This window comes from Dermacentor albipictus, chromosome 1, assembly GCF_038994185.2.
Source record: "Dermacentor albipictus isolate Rhodes 1998 colony chromosome 1, USDA_Dalb.pri_finalv2, whole genome shotgun sequence".
Classification (NCBI taxonomy): domain Eukaryota; kingdom Metazoa; phylum Arthropoda; class Arachnida; order Ixodida; family Ixodidae; genus Dermacentor; species Dermacentor albipictus.
In genome coordinates, this window is record NC_091821.1 from 268,296,725 (window position 1) to 268,312,692 (window position 15,968).

At 43.8% G+C, this 15,968-nt stretch overlaps 1 protein-coding gene across 1 annotated transcript in view; it reads right to left on the reverse strand.

The window, feature by feature from the left end:
* olf186-M (Ki-ras-induced actin-interacting protein-IP3R-interacting domain olf186-M) overlaps positions 1–15,968 on the reverse strand; it is a 123,494-nt gene that overhangs the window by 91,848 nt on the left and 15,678 nt on the right. Inside the window, exons 5-6 of the mRNA XM_065449872.1 lie at positions 12,085–12,160; positions 10,241–10,383 (exon numbers count right to left, since the gene is read on the reverse strand). Of these exons, the coding sequence (XP_065305944.1) occupies positions 10,241–10,383; positions 12,085–12,160 (219 nt within the window). The remainder of the gene's footprint in view (positions 1–10,240; positions 10,384–12,084; positions 12,161–15,968) is intronic.

Here is a 15,968-nt window from a genome sequence, read left to right on the forward strand (position 1 = left end):
CGTTTTTTATTCAGCCCCCACCGAAATGTGGCTGCCACAGTCAGGATCAAATCCGTGATCTCGAGATGTGACATTGCTGTAAGTTGCATTGAAGTGTTTTGACGTGCCGATGCTTCCGTGATGTCACTTAGACTCTGCAGTGTGCTTTAATTAATGTGGCTATTTTTCAGCATGTCCTACGTAAGTTGTCTGCTTGACATATTTGCATGGTGTTTCTTTTTCAGAAATAGCAGGGACGTATCTTACCGTACCTTGAACTTAAATTTATCCCGTTTCCCCACAACCACTGTCGTGCCTATAGTATTAGCGTTTCGTTGCTTTCTCATGTTATCTTTTCTCTATCCCCCCCTTCTCTCCTCATTGAATGAAAACTGCGAGTGAAGAGTGGAAACGCTGTTATTCACTCGTCTAGCGACTGCGTCTGTTCTACCCTATCTCTGCTTCCTCTCCCGAGATCCTCCTCTCTACCATTCTATCTAGCTAGCCTCTGGACTTGCACGTTAGTAGAAAGGTAAGCACTGCAGTTTCTGCAACGCTTTTGCAGGAAGTCACGGATAATTACAGCTATTAAGAGGCTAATGTGGCGACGCCAAGGGAGCTCCAGAGGATATGTGCACATTCGACACGGTGCAAAGTCCATGCGAGTTTCTATCATTGCCTTCTCTGCCGCGCTACTGTCATGTATACAAGCGCTCTGAATTTCATGCCGTTTCGCCAAACTCCGCCTCTGATAGTATGAAATATGTGACCATATAGCAACCTGGGAATCTAAGGTCAGCGCTGTTCTTCGCTGGCTGTCGACTTGGGCCCCTTTCATCCATTAGTTCAGCTTGTCATTTTCACGTAGAGGGTGTTTTCCTGACCTGTCAACGGTCGGCGTCAAAGCTGTGTTGACTTCTGGATAGACAGGTGATGAATGGGTTGGGTTGCCTCTGGTAAACGTCTAAGAAATGCTCTTATTCGTATTGAGATGTAACAGGACCTTCAGCAGTGAGCGACAACAGCGCTGCAGCTACGATCGCCCCTGGGCACAACCCTTCACGCTGTGGCGCAGCCATTCCGCTCATTGCACTGACCCCTTCTAGATTTCTAGTTCACTGCAGCAGTGGCACCAACCACTTCAGCCAGTTCGTTTGCTCGCTCGCAAGCAGTGCTCGTGTTGCGAGAGGAAACGCCAGCCAATCTCGCCACCGGAAGAGGCTCCAACGTATGGTCGACGCCACAGGACCTTTGGGTTGCCTTAGGATGTTGCAGAAAAGGTCCATTGCCGACTTTTTTTCAAATGCAAGCAAGCGGACCATGCAATAATGCGTCCACACCGAGCTCTCTGCTTCAACAATGGGAGATTTGGAGACACTTCACGAACAAGAAAATCCTCAGGGCTCCGTTTTGATTCTGCTTGAAAAGACTGAACAGCATCACTTTTGACGACGCTTGTCTGTACTCGACGGTGCAAATGGACAGTGAGGGCAACGAGCTTTCCACATCATGTGCAGCAAGGGATGACCCTGATTCCGCGACCAAATTCACCGCCTCGGATGTGGATGTTGACCATGCAGGCCAGTAAGAAATTTTGAAATTTAAGACAGTCACCCACACAGCCAATACTGAACCCATTTCCATCTAAGAAGAACGGCGAATTGAGCAGAAGCTTCCACTTGGATTGGTAACATCTATTTCCTTGGTTGAAGTACAGTGCACAGGTTGACACAGCTTTCTGTTACCCTTGCAGAATGTTTCCTACTGGTGCCAATGAGAAATCTGCATTTGTCAATGGTGGATACAGTAACTTGAAGAAAGCCCTAGAAAAAGATGCTGGTTTCAGAAAGCACGAAAACTCACTTGCGTATAAGTCTTGCCAGACATTGTGGGTTACCTACACGCAGATGAAGTCGGGAGGACAGAGCAAGTCAGTTGCAACACATCTCAGCGACACATACTCCACAAAGGTGCAGGAAAATCGCCTCTATATAGCAAGAGTCGCAGACATTTTGTGATTCACTGCCATTCAGGGAATCGCTCAGACGGGCCACGATGAAAGTGCCACAAGTGAAAACATGGGAAACTTTGTTGAGCTCTTGAACTTGTTTGCCAAATATGATGATACTGTCAGAAAGAAACTGAATGGTAGAGCAGCGAACACGAAGTACGTTCATCATTCGATACAAGACCAGATCCTCGATATTCTCAGCCACATCACATTAACAAGTTTTAAGTTTTGAGCATTAACGATCTAGTTAACTGATGTTATTTTGTTGCTGCTGGGTGCCTTTTTTTTCTTTATTTAATACTGTGTTTTTATGTATACGCTTTACCATGTGTTACATAAATTTTGATTTCCTTAGCAGAAGCACTGCTGTGTGAATATGCTAAATTTTAATTTATATCTCACTGCGATGCTGGAATAGGTTATTCACACTGATGTGTTTAGAAGGCCTTCAGCCCAGTTAAAAATAGTCAAAACACAATGCATAAGTTCCCAATGCAAATCAGGCCCCTTAGTATGGCATACATGACATTCACTGTACTAAGGGGCCTGATTTTTCATGGTGTGCAATCCGCAAATGCTACAATGACTCTCATGCATGCAAAATCTTTGCGGCTGCTACTATCGCAGCGAATAGTGTGTCTTGCGTCAGCACTCCGTCTTTGGCCTTGATTGAGGCAGAACTAACATACCTTAACAACCACAATAATTCTGGAGAAAATCTAATCGGGGTCTCATTCTTAACTGGTCATGCGCAGTGATGTACTTTTGTTTTCTTAACGTATATATGTGTGTGTTCCTTTCTTAATAAAGAATTCAGTTGTCAGTCAGCACTGGTGCGTGTTTCCCTTCTTGTCTCTTGACTAGCACTGTTCCCGTCGAGTATGTGCTGACTAGCCCAAGTCCCCATGATGGCAAGTGAGATCGTGCAAGAGAAAATTAAATGTACAAGTGAACGTTTGGTGCATAACACTCGCAGAAATGACAAAGGAACACCAAAGAGATTCTGGAACCATGTAAGAGCACTCAGGGTTCCAACTAAAAGCTCACAAACGGCTATAAGGGATGAATACGGTAACATCTTCGAGGGAGACAATGCGCTGTGGTACATCATAGACATTATGTGGGAAAACTTCAGCATGAAAGAAAGCGTAGTTCAGAGTCAAACAGATCCAGCAACAACAGAGAAGCCCGAGACACCAAAACTGAGCATACAAAACTTTTACTGAAAAAAGGCTGAATGTCCCTAATAACACAGCCACAGGACTCGATAAAACCCCAATACAGCTTATCAAAAACCTCGCTGACTACTGCCATTGAGCAAGTGAATAGAGCAAAGAAAATTCTGGTTGGGTAGCACGAAAGCAAGATGAACTTCATCTACAAATGCAGAGGTGAAAGGATAAGATGAACTCGTACAGGCCAGTTACAGTAATGTCAGTGATGTATATAGAATCACAATGCAAGCCATAAAATTGGAACTGTTGAAGTGGATGGAGAAAAATTATGTACTGGGGGAACTACAGAATGGGTTCAGACCAGGCAGACATTTAGAGGATAATATGTTTGTACTAACTCGGTGCATAGAAATTTCAGTAAATCAGAATAGACGTTTGTGGATAGTATTTCTAGATATTAGAGAAGCCTATGACAACACAGACAGGAAACTGTTATGAGATATTCTAAAAGCATGAAGGCATAGATGACAATTTTTATAACTGCTAAGAGAGATACATAGAGAGAACTGTACAAATTGTATGGAAAGGATGAAAATGTAATGAAGTGGGGGAAATTCACCAAAGACTGAAGCAAGGATGTCCTCTGTCTCCACTGTTCTTCACACTTTATGATAAGGGCATAGAAAGAAGACTGGAAAACAGTGAATTGAGGGTTGATTTATCCTACTGCTTAATAGACAAATGGTGCAACCGAAGGTCCCCAGACTGATGTATGCATACGACATAGTGCTACTAGCGGACAATGCAATAAATTTTACAGACTCTTGCAAATATGTGTGGCAACGCAGGGACACATCTAGGCCATAAGTTAAGCATAGAGAAATCAGGAATTATGATCTTTAGTGAAGAGACGAGTAATTACATGATTTCAATTCAACAGCAAGTCAAACTCATAGTCAAGCAATATAAATATATCGGCATATACAGTAGAAACTTGTGCATACATTTTGGAAAAAAGTGCGAGAAAAAACGTACTGACCTGGAAAACGTACGACTGAAGTAACTAAAAAAATTTGACAGACTCAACTATTGACATCAATGAAATACAACGCGTCACTTGGATCGTTGTGGCACGAGATGCTGACGTGCGTCAAGCTGGTGGTGCTCTGGCAGCCTGAGACAGGTTTTGTTGTTTTCCCATTGCATTGTGTTTTAAGAGCGCAATGGGAAACCGAACGAAATCGAGCTGGTGGGTGGCACCAGATGCCACTGAAGTGAAATGTGATGCCCACATCACACCACATGCAGCAGGGAACGATGGCACGTTTGGATTATCGCCTACTAAAAGCTTGCAGTATGATACCAATGGCACTACGCACCACGCGCTGTAAAACAGATAGGTACAAATGCTTATCACAACAGCTTTGGCAGCGATAGCTGCGAATGCAGCGTGCGACGACCCGCGCAGGCATTTGCTGGCACCGGAATCAGAAACTGTTTGCGCTCTTGTTTTCACATGAGATGGGCAGCTATATACTGTTTTTGATTGCACATACCTCGTGCCTTTTTTTGTTCGCATGGGATTTAGCGGCCAGAAAACGCGTACAATCACAGTCTGCAGCAGGGAACGGTGCCGTGCTTCCGACGGCACCACACACTGTGAAAGAGATAGGCAAAGATGCTTATCGCAATAGGATTGGCGGTGATAGCTGTGAATGTCACGTGCGACGGCGTTTTCGTGTGAGACAGGCGGGCTAGTATTATGGTGAAGCTGCTACCACAGGCATCTATATACTGTACCCGATCGCGCGCACCTAACGCATTTTCTTCTTTACATTGGATCTAGCGGCCGGAAAACGTATCTACAATCACAGCTTGGCGACGTGCTGAATGTTGGTGCAAAAAAATCTTGTTTTCTAAGAACGTATCAACTGGTAAAAAATGAGCATAGCTTCATTAAGTCATTTTTTGTGTTCTCGATAGCAAACGTTCATGCTGGGAAAACATAAGCAATGAGAACGTATCAAGGAGGTTCTGCTGTGCATAAATGAAGGAAAGGCTTACTCAAGCACCCACCAAGATAACCTGAAAATAAAGGGGAAGCGGAATGAAGCAATAATGAAGCATGAAACACTTTGGGGCCACAATAAATGCAAGGTGGTGCACGTAATCTGGAAAGGAGTAATATTGCCAGCGCCAACGTTCACAAGTGCTATTCTGTTCCTAAAATTTTATAATTTTGTCAGGGTTGGAAGTTAACCAAAGATCGGTAGGCGGAGTTGGCTTTGGGAGCCCACGGTAAAAGCACAAATGAGGCAGTGCAGAGCAACATAGGTTGGGTCACTTTTGAAGTCAGAGAAGTGCAGAGCAAAATTAGTTTTGAAGAAAGACTCAGGAACATGGATTAAAATAAACAGGCGGCTAAAGTGCACAGCTATCTGTACCTAAAAAACGTGGACACAGATTGGAGGAAGAGGTCAAGAAAGTTCGCAACGAAGTACAGAGTACTAATTGAAAGTATAAATAGAAAATCAGGAGTGATCAGAAACAAGGTGAGAGAAACGGAGACAGCGAATTGGATGACAACAATCGAAACAAAAAAGACCATGGAAATTTACAAGAATGAGAAGAAATTAGAAGAAAAAATCTGTACAATACAGTCGAACCCACTTATTGTGATACTAGTGTTATGAATATATTGGTTATAACAATGGGAGGCTGCTGCACCATGAACTTTTGTACGTTTTCCCATGGTGGAATAACTTGCTTACTACAATACCCCAATGCCCCATTGTCGGTCATAATGATTAAGTCTGGCTGCTGGGTGTCCGTGCCGAAAGGTAATCGAATGCGAAATCATTGAAAAGAAAAAAGAAAAAGAGAAACCACCCCAACGGCCGCCGTGCACTCACACACTAGCATCTGTTTGCCAGCCTTCTCCGCATCACCAGCCTGCGCGCCTCTCTTCCATCACATCACACCTCCATGCCTCCAAACACGAATGGGCTGCACCCATAGTTCTACGCCGCACAACCCTTCGAAATACGAATGGACTGCACTAACTATGCTGCTCCCAGATTGCTTGTTGGTCCCACATTCTGCGCAGTTCTGCCAACAGATTAAGCCGCTTGTGCTTGTCCTTGTTGGCTGCGTCGAAGTCGTTCCTGGCCACTTGGTTTCTCCACCTCGGTTGGCAATGTTACCGGAAAAGACGATGGCTGATATACCCGCTGACCGTTGCCAATGCACAACATTGCCAGTGCAAAGAAAGCACACTGCTACAGATTTGGAAACCAAGTGTAGTATCATGAAGGTCTACAAAGACATTAAAGAAGTGTGCGACTTGGTGAAGAAGTATGGGCTATCGCAACCAACAGTGTCGGCAATCACTCGCTCGGCAGAGAAGTTCAACGAACTGCTCGGCAGAGAAGTTCAACGAGTTGCTCAGTAGACAATGGACGCAAACGCATTCGACAAGGTGGCTATAGAAAGTGGAAGAGGCCCTCTACGAGAGGTTTCTTGGTGCCCATGCCATGAACTTGTCAATCACTGGGCCAATTCTGGCCACAAAGGCGAAGCAGTTTGCCCTGCTCATCAACAATGTGGGCTTCCAGCCAGTTGGTGGCTCGGTACAGTGTTTCAAAGAAAGGCACGGCATTGTTTACAAAGCCGTCACCAGCAAGGGAGCTTCACTTGACGTGGAGGCAAAGCGGAAGTGGGTGGAGTAAACGCTGCCCCGCACCTTCGACAACTACATTGACATTGACATATAAAACAGAATTAGTTTTTCCAGGTGTTGCCATCCAAGACGAATGCACTCAAAGGAGACACATGCAAGGGCGCCAAAAACAGCAAGCTGCGCCTCACTCTTTTTGTGCACCAAAATGAAAGGGAGCAACAAGTTCCCTGGATTTGTCATTGGGAAACCAAAAATCCCTACCGGTTTCGCGTTGCTGCCAGAATACTGGTATGCTATGTCACAATTGCAAGGCATGCATGATGCAAGAACTTTTTCATGAGTGGCTCTTGGAGTTCGATGAACGTATCAAGCGATCTAAGATGAAGGTGGCACTCATCCTAGATAATTGTAGTGCCTACCACTCCATGCCTAAGCTCTGAAGCGTGGAAATTTTTTCCTGCCACCGAACACAATAGCAGGCTTGCAGCCCATAGACACTGGCGTGATCGCCAATTTTAAGGTAAGGTATCATCGCCGCGTCCTGAACAAGTTAGTCTTGCTGATGGCCACGCCAACGTGGACAAGCAGGGAGCAACGAGACTTGAATATCAATCTATTGATAGCCACGCAGTTTATCTTTGGTGCATAGTCCGAAGTAGGCACTTCTGCAGTGCGGAACTGTTTTAGGAAAGTGCTTTTCCTAAGGCAGCAGTGATTTGTACAAAGCCTGCGAAGCGCCCACTGATGAAGTGATGTCTGATCTTTGGTCCGCAGTCAATGAGGATGCTTCAGGACTCGAAGAGTTTCTACATGATGATGACGCATTAGAAACATCAAAACTAACTGACGAGACAATTGTCACAAACAAGCTTGCACAAACATGAAGGCTAGCGACGATGACATTGACGCCGATGACGACAGCAGTTGCCTCAACCGTTGAGCAGCAGGTTGCGTCAACATTGTCCTTGCAGGAGGCCCTGCTCATGATTCAGTCCCTCCAAGGCTTCGTTTTCCCGAGGGACCTTCTGTTGCACTACGTGGAGCACCTGGATGCCTTGGAGAAGGATGGCAGCAAGCTCCGCATAAAACAACCAAAGCTGATGGACATGGGGTTTTCTCATGCAAGCCATTGAGAAGTATGTGTCGAAATGCTTGTGATCTCACGCCAACATTTCTTTGGGATTTCTCAAGCTAAGAGGCTGCCACGGAAACCTTCTCACATTCTTTAGAAGGCCTCTTTTGTGGCCACCAAAGCGATGCCTCGGCAGAGCTCGCTTTGCAGATACTAAGCAAAAGCTGTTTACACAGTAATTTGCTTCAAACAAAGCGACTTTTACAAAAGCAGCACCAAATTGAGTTTGAAGCGGGTGGCCAGGACCGGTCCTATGTTTTACACAAACTACGTAAGCCCTTTTTTAAACCTACACCCTTTTGATATGCCCAGCTCCAACTCTCACCAAGTCTACTGCACTAAAAGAAATAAGAATATTTCAATAAAATATAAGCAACAATACCGAACCACTTCTTAAGAAGTCATTTCATACCTCCTCTACCATGCATTTCAAGAGTACCCTTTAAGAAGAACTGAAGCACAAGAAAATAATGTTGTAGAGTGCTTGTGCAAGGATGCGACAACAGTGCTGCAGTGCCCAGCAACACAAGACAACAATGGATGAGAGGCAACACTGCACTAGCTGCTCTTCAGCCACAGCATTTTACCTAGGGTTCTGAGCTGCTGTAGTTCGTATATAATGGCAAAACAGCGCGGACGACAAAATGGGGGAAAAACTAATGGAACAATGCGCTGACTATCAACTAATTCCTTATTTGAAATAACACAGTATATAAGGCAGAGGCCACAAAAGGGCACAATGTTATCTGTGACTCAGCTGGCCAGCACTGAAAAGCAGTAAAAGATTGATGAACAGGTCGTATTTGATAGAAAACACAAACTTAACACGTGTAAAACTCGAAACAGAACAGCACCAAAAGTACTGAGTCATCAAATTTCATAACACCAGCAGAATAAGCGTGGCTACCTTTCGTAAACTAGTAACGTCCTACCTACGTGTTTCTGTGGTGAATTACTAAGGAAGCTTTCTCATCCAGAAAAAGCGCGTATGCTGTTCAATCTCTTCATTTCACTTCATCAGTTCGTCACCATTAGTCTTCGGCTTTTTATATATCAAATTAAGCAGGTCAAAAGTTGTGGAATCATTAGCAAGGAGAGCACTTGCCCCATATATAATTTGTGTGTTTTGTGCTCGCCGTGACGTCTGCTTCAACTTCAGTTGTTTCATTCTTTCTTGCACAGTTAACTAGTAGCCATCCATAGCTTCCTGGCTGCAAATCCAGATTCACAGGCACCTGACGTAAATGATGGCCTTCGAGCAGCGGCTATCAGATTCAACTCCATCAAACAGGGGGGCACAAGACAAAAAGATACTTTGAGCTGACTTGGTGTTGTGCCACACTGCGTGCCTACATCAAGGGAACGGGTGCTCCCTTCCCCCTCGTTCTACTGAAATGGTTGCCCTTGGTGACAAAGGAAACTGCTGCACCCTTTCTGTGGGTCGAACTGAGGAGTACAGGGGCACAGAGCACGACGACGAATCCACTGGCAGCCTTCAGAATTCCACAGAACTGCTGACCCCTTGCCGTGGGGACCGGATGCAGCCTTGAACTTCTCCTACCACGAAAAATTTCTCCTTGGACTTCTCTTTCGACGAAAGAGGAAACCAATGCGGCTGACGTCAGCGCTGGTCCTGCCTCGTTCCTGCTGACGATGGGACTCCCAAAGAGATTTAAGGCAGAGCCAGCCCATTGTTAGAGCCAGCCACCCCGTCGGTCTGGTGCGCTCTTAGACACCGCTACCTGTTTGCTATTACTTGCTATATGCACATACGGTATAAAGCTTTTCATCTCCTTTTCATCTGCTCCAAGGGTCCGGTCCGTCTCTCATCTTCAACCATGAGTCGCAATAATTGGGAACTGCCTGGCTTCAATTCAGAGCAACCCCGCCTACCGTACGCTCATGCTCTTCTCTCTCTTCATTCCTTGATCCAGCCCGGAATGTGCAATAAAACAACACAAGACCAATCTTTTCCAATGACTCAGCATTTTTGCTTCAGACAGCACCATGTTGTTGCTCAGTAATCAGGTTACTACCACAGACATTTGTACAAAAGAGGCAAAGCCTTCACTTTAACTTCTCCACAATGTGTATTCATCCACTAAACACAAGCTGTCGTCATTTCAGACTTGCTTCAACATGCAGGAAGGATGGCCTAAAAGAATTTTAGCGTATCATGTTCATGCTAAGTTCTACAAATGCAAGACTAACCAGTGAAGATAACTTCAAGTAAAATATGGGTCAGCTGCATAGTCGGGACTCACCCTCGGCACCAAGGCTAAGGTTGTCATCCTGTGTCTCACTGATGGGAGCTTCCAACGTAGGGCATTCCAGGTGGCTCTGATAGCCACTATCCTGGTGCAGCATAGACGGTAGTTCAACTGGCTGTATGTTGCTTGACTCCTCCCTTTTCATTTCCAGTGCCACAGAATGGAGAAGTGAAGCAAAAAAAAAAAAAACATTAGGCAATCATTCATGTGCGAACTATGAAGCATAGGCAAGCAATGCAGATGCAGACATAGAAACTAGGTCCATAACCAGCCAAGCAATATGTTTTCTCAAGGTGTTGTACCGAGGAAAGAATAAAATACCCATGTTTATTTGCTCATTTTAATGGATTGATTGACTGACATTGCCATTCCAAAACAACACAAAGACTGCGAGACACAACAGTTGAGGGATCAACTTGGAACCCGGGATTCTTGAACATGAACCCAATAAACGAACTCAGTAAACGAACGTTCCTGAATTCTGCCGACATAAGAAAAGAAAGGAAAAAGATATATAGAAAGAAAGAAAGCAGCAAAGTACAAGGCCTTTTCTTCCTAATGTGCTGTCACAGTGCCTAAAAGGAGCACTACTAACATAAAGGCATTTATTTTTTCTCCACTTGTAATGATAGAAATGGCAATGTTCTAACCACAGAGCACAGTCTGAAACTTCAAAATGCACACCAGATTGCTTTCAGCCTGAAAGATTGAATTCCAGTTGTAGAAATGAAGGTATCGTCTAGGCACTAGAAAAAAGAAAGGCAGCATACAGAAGTATTATTTTACACAATAGCAGAAATGCCCAACACATTTTATTTGGTATTATTTTAAAAGGCCACAGTGCAATTACATTTCTTACCGGCAAAACCATGGCAAAACCAGCCACACATGGCAAAAACAGCCACCTGTAGTGTCATCATGTATCAGCTGAGTCATGAGGTGGTTTCATATCCAAGAAGGGGAGCACATTTTAAACATCTTGATGGTCAGTATGGGTTTCCTTTGTAGCTTCATGCCAAGGTCAGGTAAATGACAATTTTCTCTTTCATGAACCTTCCTCTACCTTGCAGGCTTCCACAGAACTGATTTGTGCAGCTGCCGAATATTTTCGGCCTTGCTCTGCAATCTGCTAGCCTCCGGGAAGGGTATTCTGTAAATGTTCACCCAGTGGACATGTCCATTTCGGCTGCCACTAAAGTGCTGATTGGCTGAGCTGGGTACCAGCAACAAACAGGCACCCACAAACCAGTTTTCTTGGTGCTTGTTCAGCTCCAGCCAATAAGCAGCGGCCGAAAAGGACAGTCCACAAGGTGGACATTTACTGAGACCCCCCCGATTAACTCAGATGGGACAGATTGCCCCGAAAAGGCATTGGTCCCAGGTTCCAATCCGGGACAAAGACAAATTTTTCTTGAACTGCAAAGCTTTATTTCTGAGATAGTACCTGCACAGATTTCCATTGTAGCTTCGTGCTACTGTTAGGTGGATGACAATTTTCCCTTTCATAAGAGTGGGGGTGTAGAGGGAGGCACACTGCGCACACGCCTGCCAGGCCCCGCCTCCCCTCCATCTAAAATTCAAAATTTTTGTGTACTACCAGGGCACCTGGCATACAACGACATGCCACAACACCAGCCTGCAACCCCCACACCCTGTCAAGTACGAGCCACCCCCGAAAATGTTACTGGCTACGCCCAATGCATAAGCACAAACAATACAGCAGAAGTCTCAGAATGTTTAAGGTAAGATCGAATGTTCCCATCTAGAAAAAAAAAAAAGCAGCGCAGAGAAAAGTCCCAATCAAGACAGTTCTAGAACAAAAACTGCAGTAGACTCACCTATGTGGCTCATCAGCTGGAAGTGAATTCACCCAGTCTTGCACAGATGTTGGTGACTTCGGTGGTGTTTCTGCTCCTTTGAGTCAAAAACAAATGGAATAAGTTGAACAAGCACCAATGTCTACACATCTAACCTGCTTCTTGCACACTTCTGCACAGGTAGATTTCAAAAAAACTTCTTACAAAACCTTACCACTTTAGTGCAGTGTCTCATTCACACAACCAAAATGATATAAACATGATGAACCAATTTCTTTTTTGAACTTAACACATGCAAGCAGCTTCGTCAATCGATAGCATCAGGTACAACTAAAAAAAGCTTCAACATAGCTACAAGTAATTAGTGAAGTGTCATTAACAACATGACAGAAACATAATCCTTTATGTTCAGTAATATTCAAAGTGAAAACAAATAGTTGAGCTCATCACACAGTGCTCAAGAGTTTCCTGCCATGTAACATGTAAACAAGCCACCCTCTTCAGCATGTAACACTGCTGCACTATATATTCTAGGCAATTCTGAGTTCCTGGACCCAACTTTCCACACACTTTTTCTTTAAGAGGAAGCTTTAGCTCAAGAGGACTGCTATCCAATGACATGGGAAAGGAGAAATCATTTTACTTGGCAACCACAGCACTAAGTTTGATGAGGTTTGTTGCACTTAAAGGGAAAAACTAAAATGTATAGTGACTGCGGAAGCGTATTTTTGATTTAGGCTGCCAATTCTTTACTAAATATTTCTGAAAATTGCAAGTTTTCCCGAAAATGAAAAGACTTAGCTTACAACTTTTTTTGTAACTCGGCCATGAAAAGTGATATCACAATTGTTTGAATTGCATCTAACAGTAAATTTGAAGCAGCCGAAACTGATGCATGATACATGACCCTTAAGTACACCACTAATATGTGATTAGGATTTCTGCAAATCCCTTGCAAACATCGTTAAAAACTCATTTACGATATAAATCGATATTATCAATTTTGTCCGCTTTGCATCTTCTAACAGATCCAGTTTACAGAACAGGGATATCTGTTCTTGGTGCAGAGTTATGAATTTATAAATTTCGTGCTTCTATTCTTTTCAAACTTAGCAGCGATTTTTTGGCAATATTTGTGAAAAAATTCAAGCCCTAAGTTAAATTTCTGCTTCCAACAGTCACTAGAACTTGGCTTTCTCCCGCACATGCAACAAATTTTATTAAAGTAGGTCCAGAGGCTATCTCAGAAAAGCATTTCTGCATTTTACATGTATTTAAATAGGTGGCAGCAGAGTTGGGCCTGAGCTAAAGCTTCCTCTTAATACTTTTGAACTAGTGTTTTGAGAGCAGCAAATGTTGAGTGTGTGCTTTTATTTTTCATCTTACAGAAGTACTGCGCACTGTCCAAGAGCAGTCTTGCCAAATAATTTGTGGGTGCTGCAAGCCCTGAGCAAATGGAGGTTATATTTGAACAGATTCTGTGTTATCTATATAAAAACTATAAAACCGTCCAAAAGAGCAGTCAGCCTACTACAGTTGTATAACACTGTAGCTTTAAATTTGATAGGCAGGATATAGTTTACTAAGATAAACATGCGTGCCTTCAATCCAACAACAGACCTTAAAGGGGCCTTGAACCACCCCTCGGGCTTGGTGAAGTAACATAGTCCGTGGGTAGCATACACTCCTGTGAACATCTCAGCCAAGTTTTGCTGTCGTACACGGTGCGTGGAGCTCGCAAGTGGATCGCAAAGTCAACTTTCTCTCAAACACTCTCTTTTCAACAGAAAGCCCTGTCCTCAATCTCTTGTGGATGCTTTATGTCGTCATCGGACACTTTATTTTGTAATTTCCTTGCACGGCTGCTATTGGCAGATAGCTGACATGAAGCTGTGATCAGCTACATGGCATAGATATCACGGCCGCCACGAGTCTGCTGGCTAAGCGCACTGAGCTCGACGAGTTAGTTCATTTGGGTTTAACGGCGCAAAAGGGACTAAGGCCATGCTGCACCAGCCACAAGATATTAGGAAATCAAATGTTAAAGCAGCGAAAGCTGCGTTAGTTTAGAGTATGTGCAAAAAGCTGGTTTGTTCTAAAAAGTTCCACAAGTCAGTGAAAGGCACTAGCGATTCATCTCCAAGTATTGAGGCGGGGTGTAAAGGTATGTATAAGTTATAGAGATTCGGTAAAAGCTTCCGTCTCTGTGTTTCAGTGTGTGGACATGTCATAATAATGTGCATTACTGTGAGTGGCTCATGGCACTTCTCGCAAGTTGGCAGGTTTTCGTTTTGAAGTACAAAATTGTGTGTCAGATGTCTATGCCCTATTCGAAGTCAACATAGGATCACCTCATAGAAGCGTTGCTGATGACTGCACAACTTTCACTCACGAAGCAGGGGTTTTAATGTGTGCAACTTGTTATTTATGCAAGAGTTCCATTCTAGTTGCCATTTTTATGCCAGGGCCTTATGAATCGCTCGGATACTGTCTTTGTATGGAAGTGTTGTTTGCGTTACGACCCGGTGCGCTGCCATGAATGCGCATCTATCTGCTGCTTCATTCCCTAGTACCCCAACATGGCTTGGGTACCAGCAGAATCATATGGTTCTTCCGTATTCATTATAGGCCAACATGTTTAGGATATCACCAAGCAGGGGCTCAGATGCGGAGTTAAGGTTTAGAGCTCTGAGTGCGCTTAATGAATCGGTATATATGATAGCATTCATCTGCTTGTCGGTGGTAATTTTTTTTACTGCAGTCCCATATCGCAAAACTTCGTCGGTAGAGACTGATGAAGAATTATTATCCAAATGCTATTTTCCCAATTTTTTGTTGTTATTCCGACACCTACGTATTCTTGTGTTTTGGAGCTGTCAGTGTAAAATTCCGTGTAATTTTTATTTTTTTCTTGAATAGCTTGGAACTCTTGTAGTATGTGTTCTTGTGGAATGTGTTTTTTCATTAGATGTGTTAAGTGTCCAGTGACATAGCTGTGAAAAGTTGTACCATGGAGCAGTCTTGGTGGCCTTTCAGCAACTGGGCTCGACGAGGACAACCCCTCTGGCTTATGTTTAGCGCGCACCAAAGGCAGAAGTTGTAGTGTTCTACGTTAACATCCAAAATTAAATTTGAACTCCGCGCCATGATGACATTTAGAAGGCAGAGCATTGTAGGCACATCCCACTGCACCGTAACCTTCGCAGTGCAAGGCATTCAAGAAGGAACGGGAGCACAGCGGAGGACGTGTTTGATTGCCAATAACTCCGCTTCCGCTGAATGCATTGAAGTACTTTTTGCAGCAACGTATTTCTGAAACAGCCTATTTTCACTTCAAGTGCATTTCTCAATTCAATAAAAAGTGGTTTAGGGCTCCTTTAAATCAAGTTTTTTTTTACTTGCAGAAATTTGCTGTTTTCTGTCCTCCATTCAGTATGGAGGTACACTAAACCCAAAAGCTCAAACCTAAGCCATCTCACAGACACAACTCATGTAGAGTAATGGCACTGTTATTAGACTATTATGCTCATTACGCAACATGATTACATTGACACTTTCCAATCAGCAACAATAGCCACTGCACAAGACGTAATAAATGCACAAAATGTTGGGCCCAAGCCACACATTGGTACGTTTCAGGTATTTTTGAGCAAAAACTACATTAGCTATTTTATAAGTCACCCAAGCAAATGACTAAGCTGGACGGCTACTGGCATCCATGTATATTCTCCACCCTGCAGAAGAAAGCCATGACAGAAAACATGCATATAGCAAATAAAGAAAACATGTGACCAGGTCAGAGCTGGTCATATTTCTGGACTCTGCTGCATGTATTCAACTCAAGTGATAACTGCGACTGTCCAGATTAAATGGAAGGTCCAGAAAATTGAGAGAGGATGCAGCAC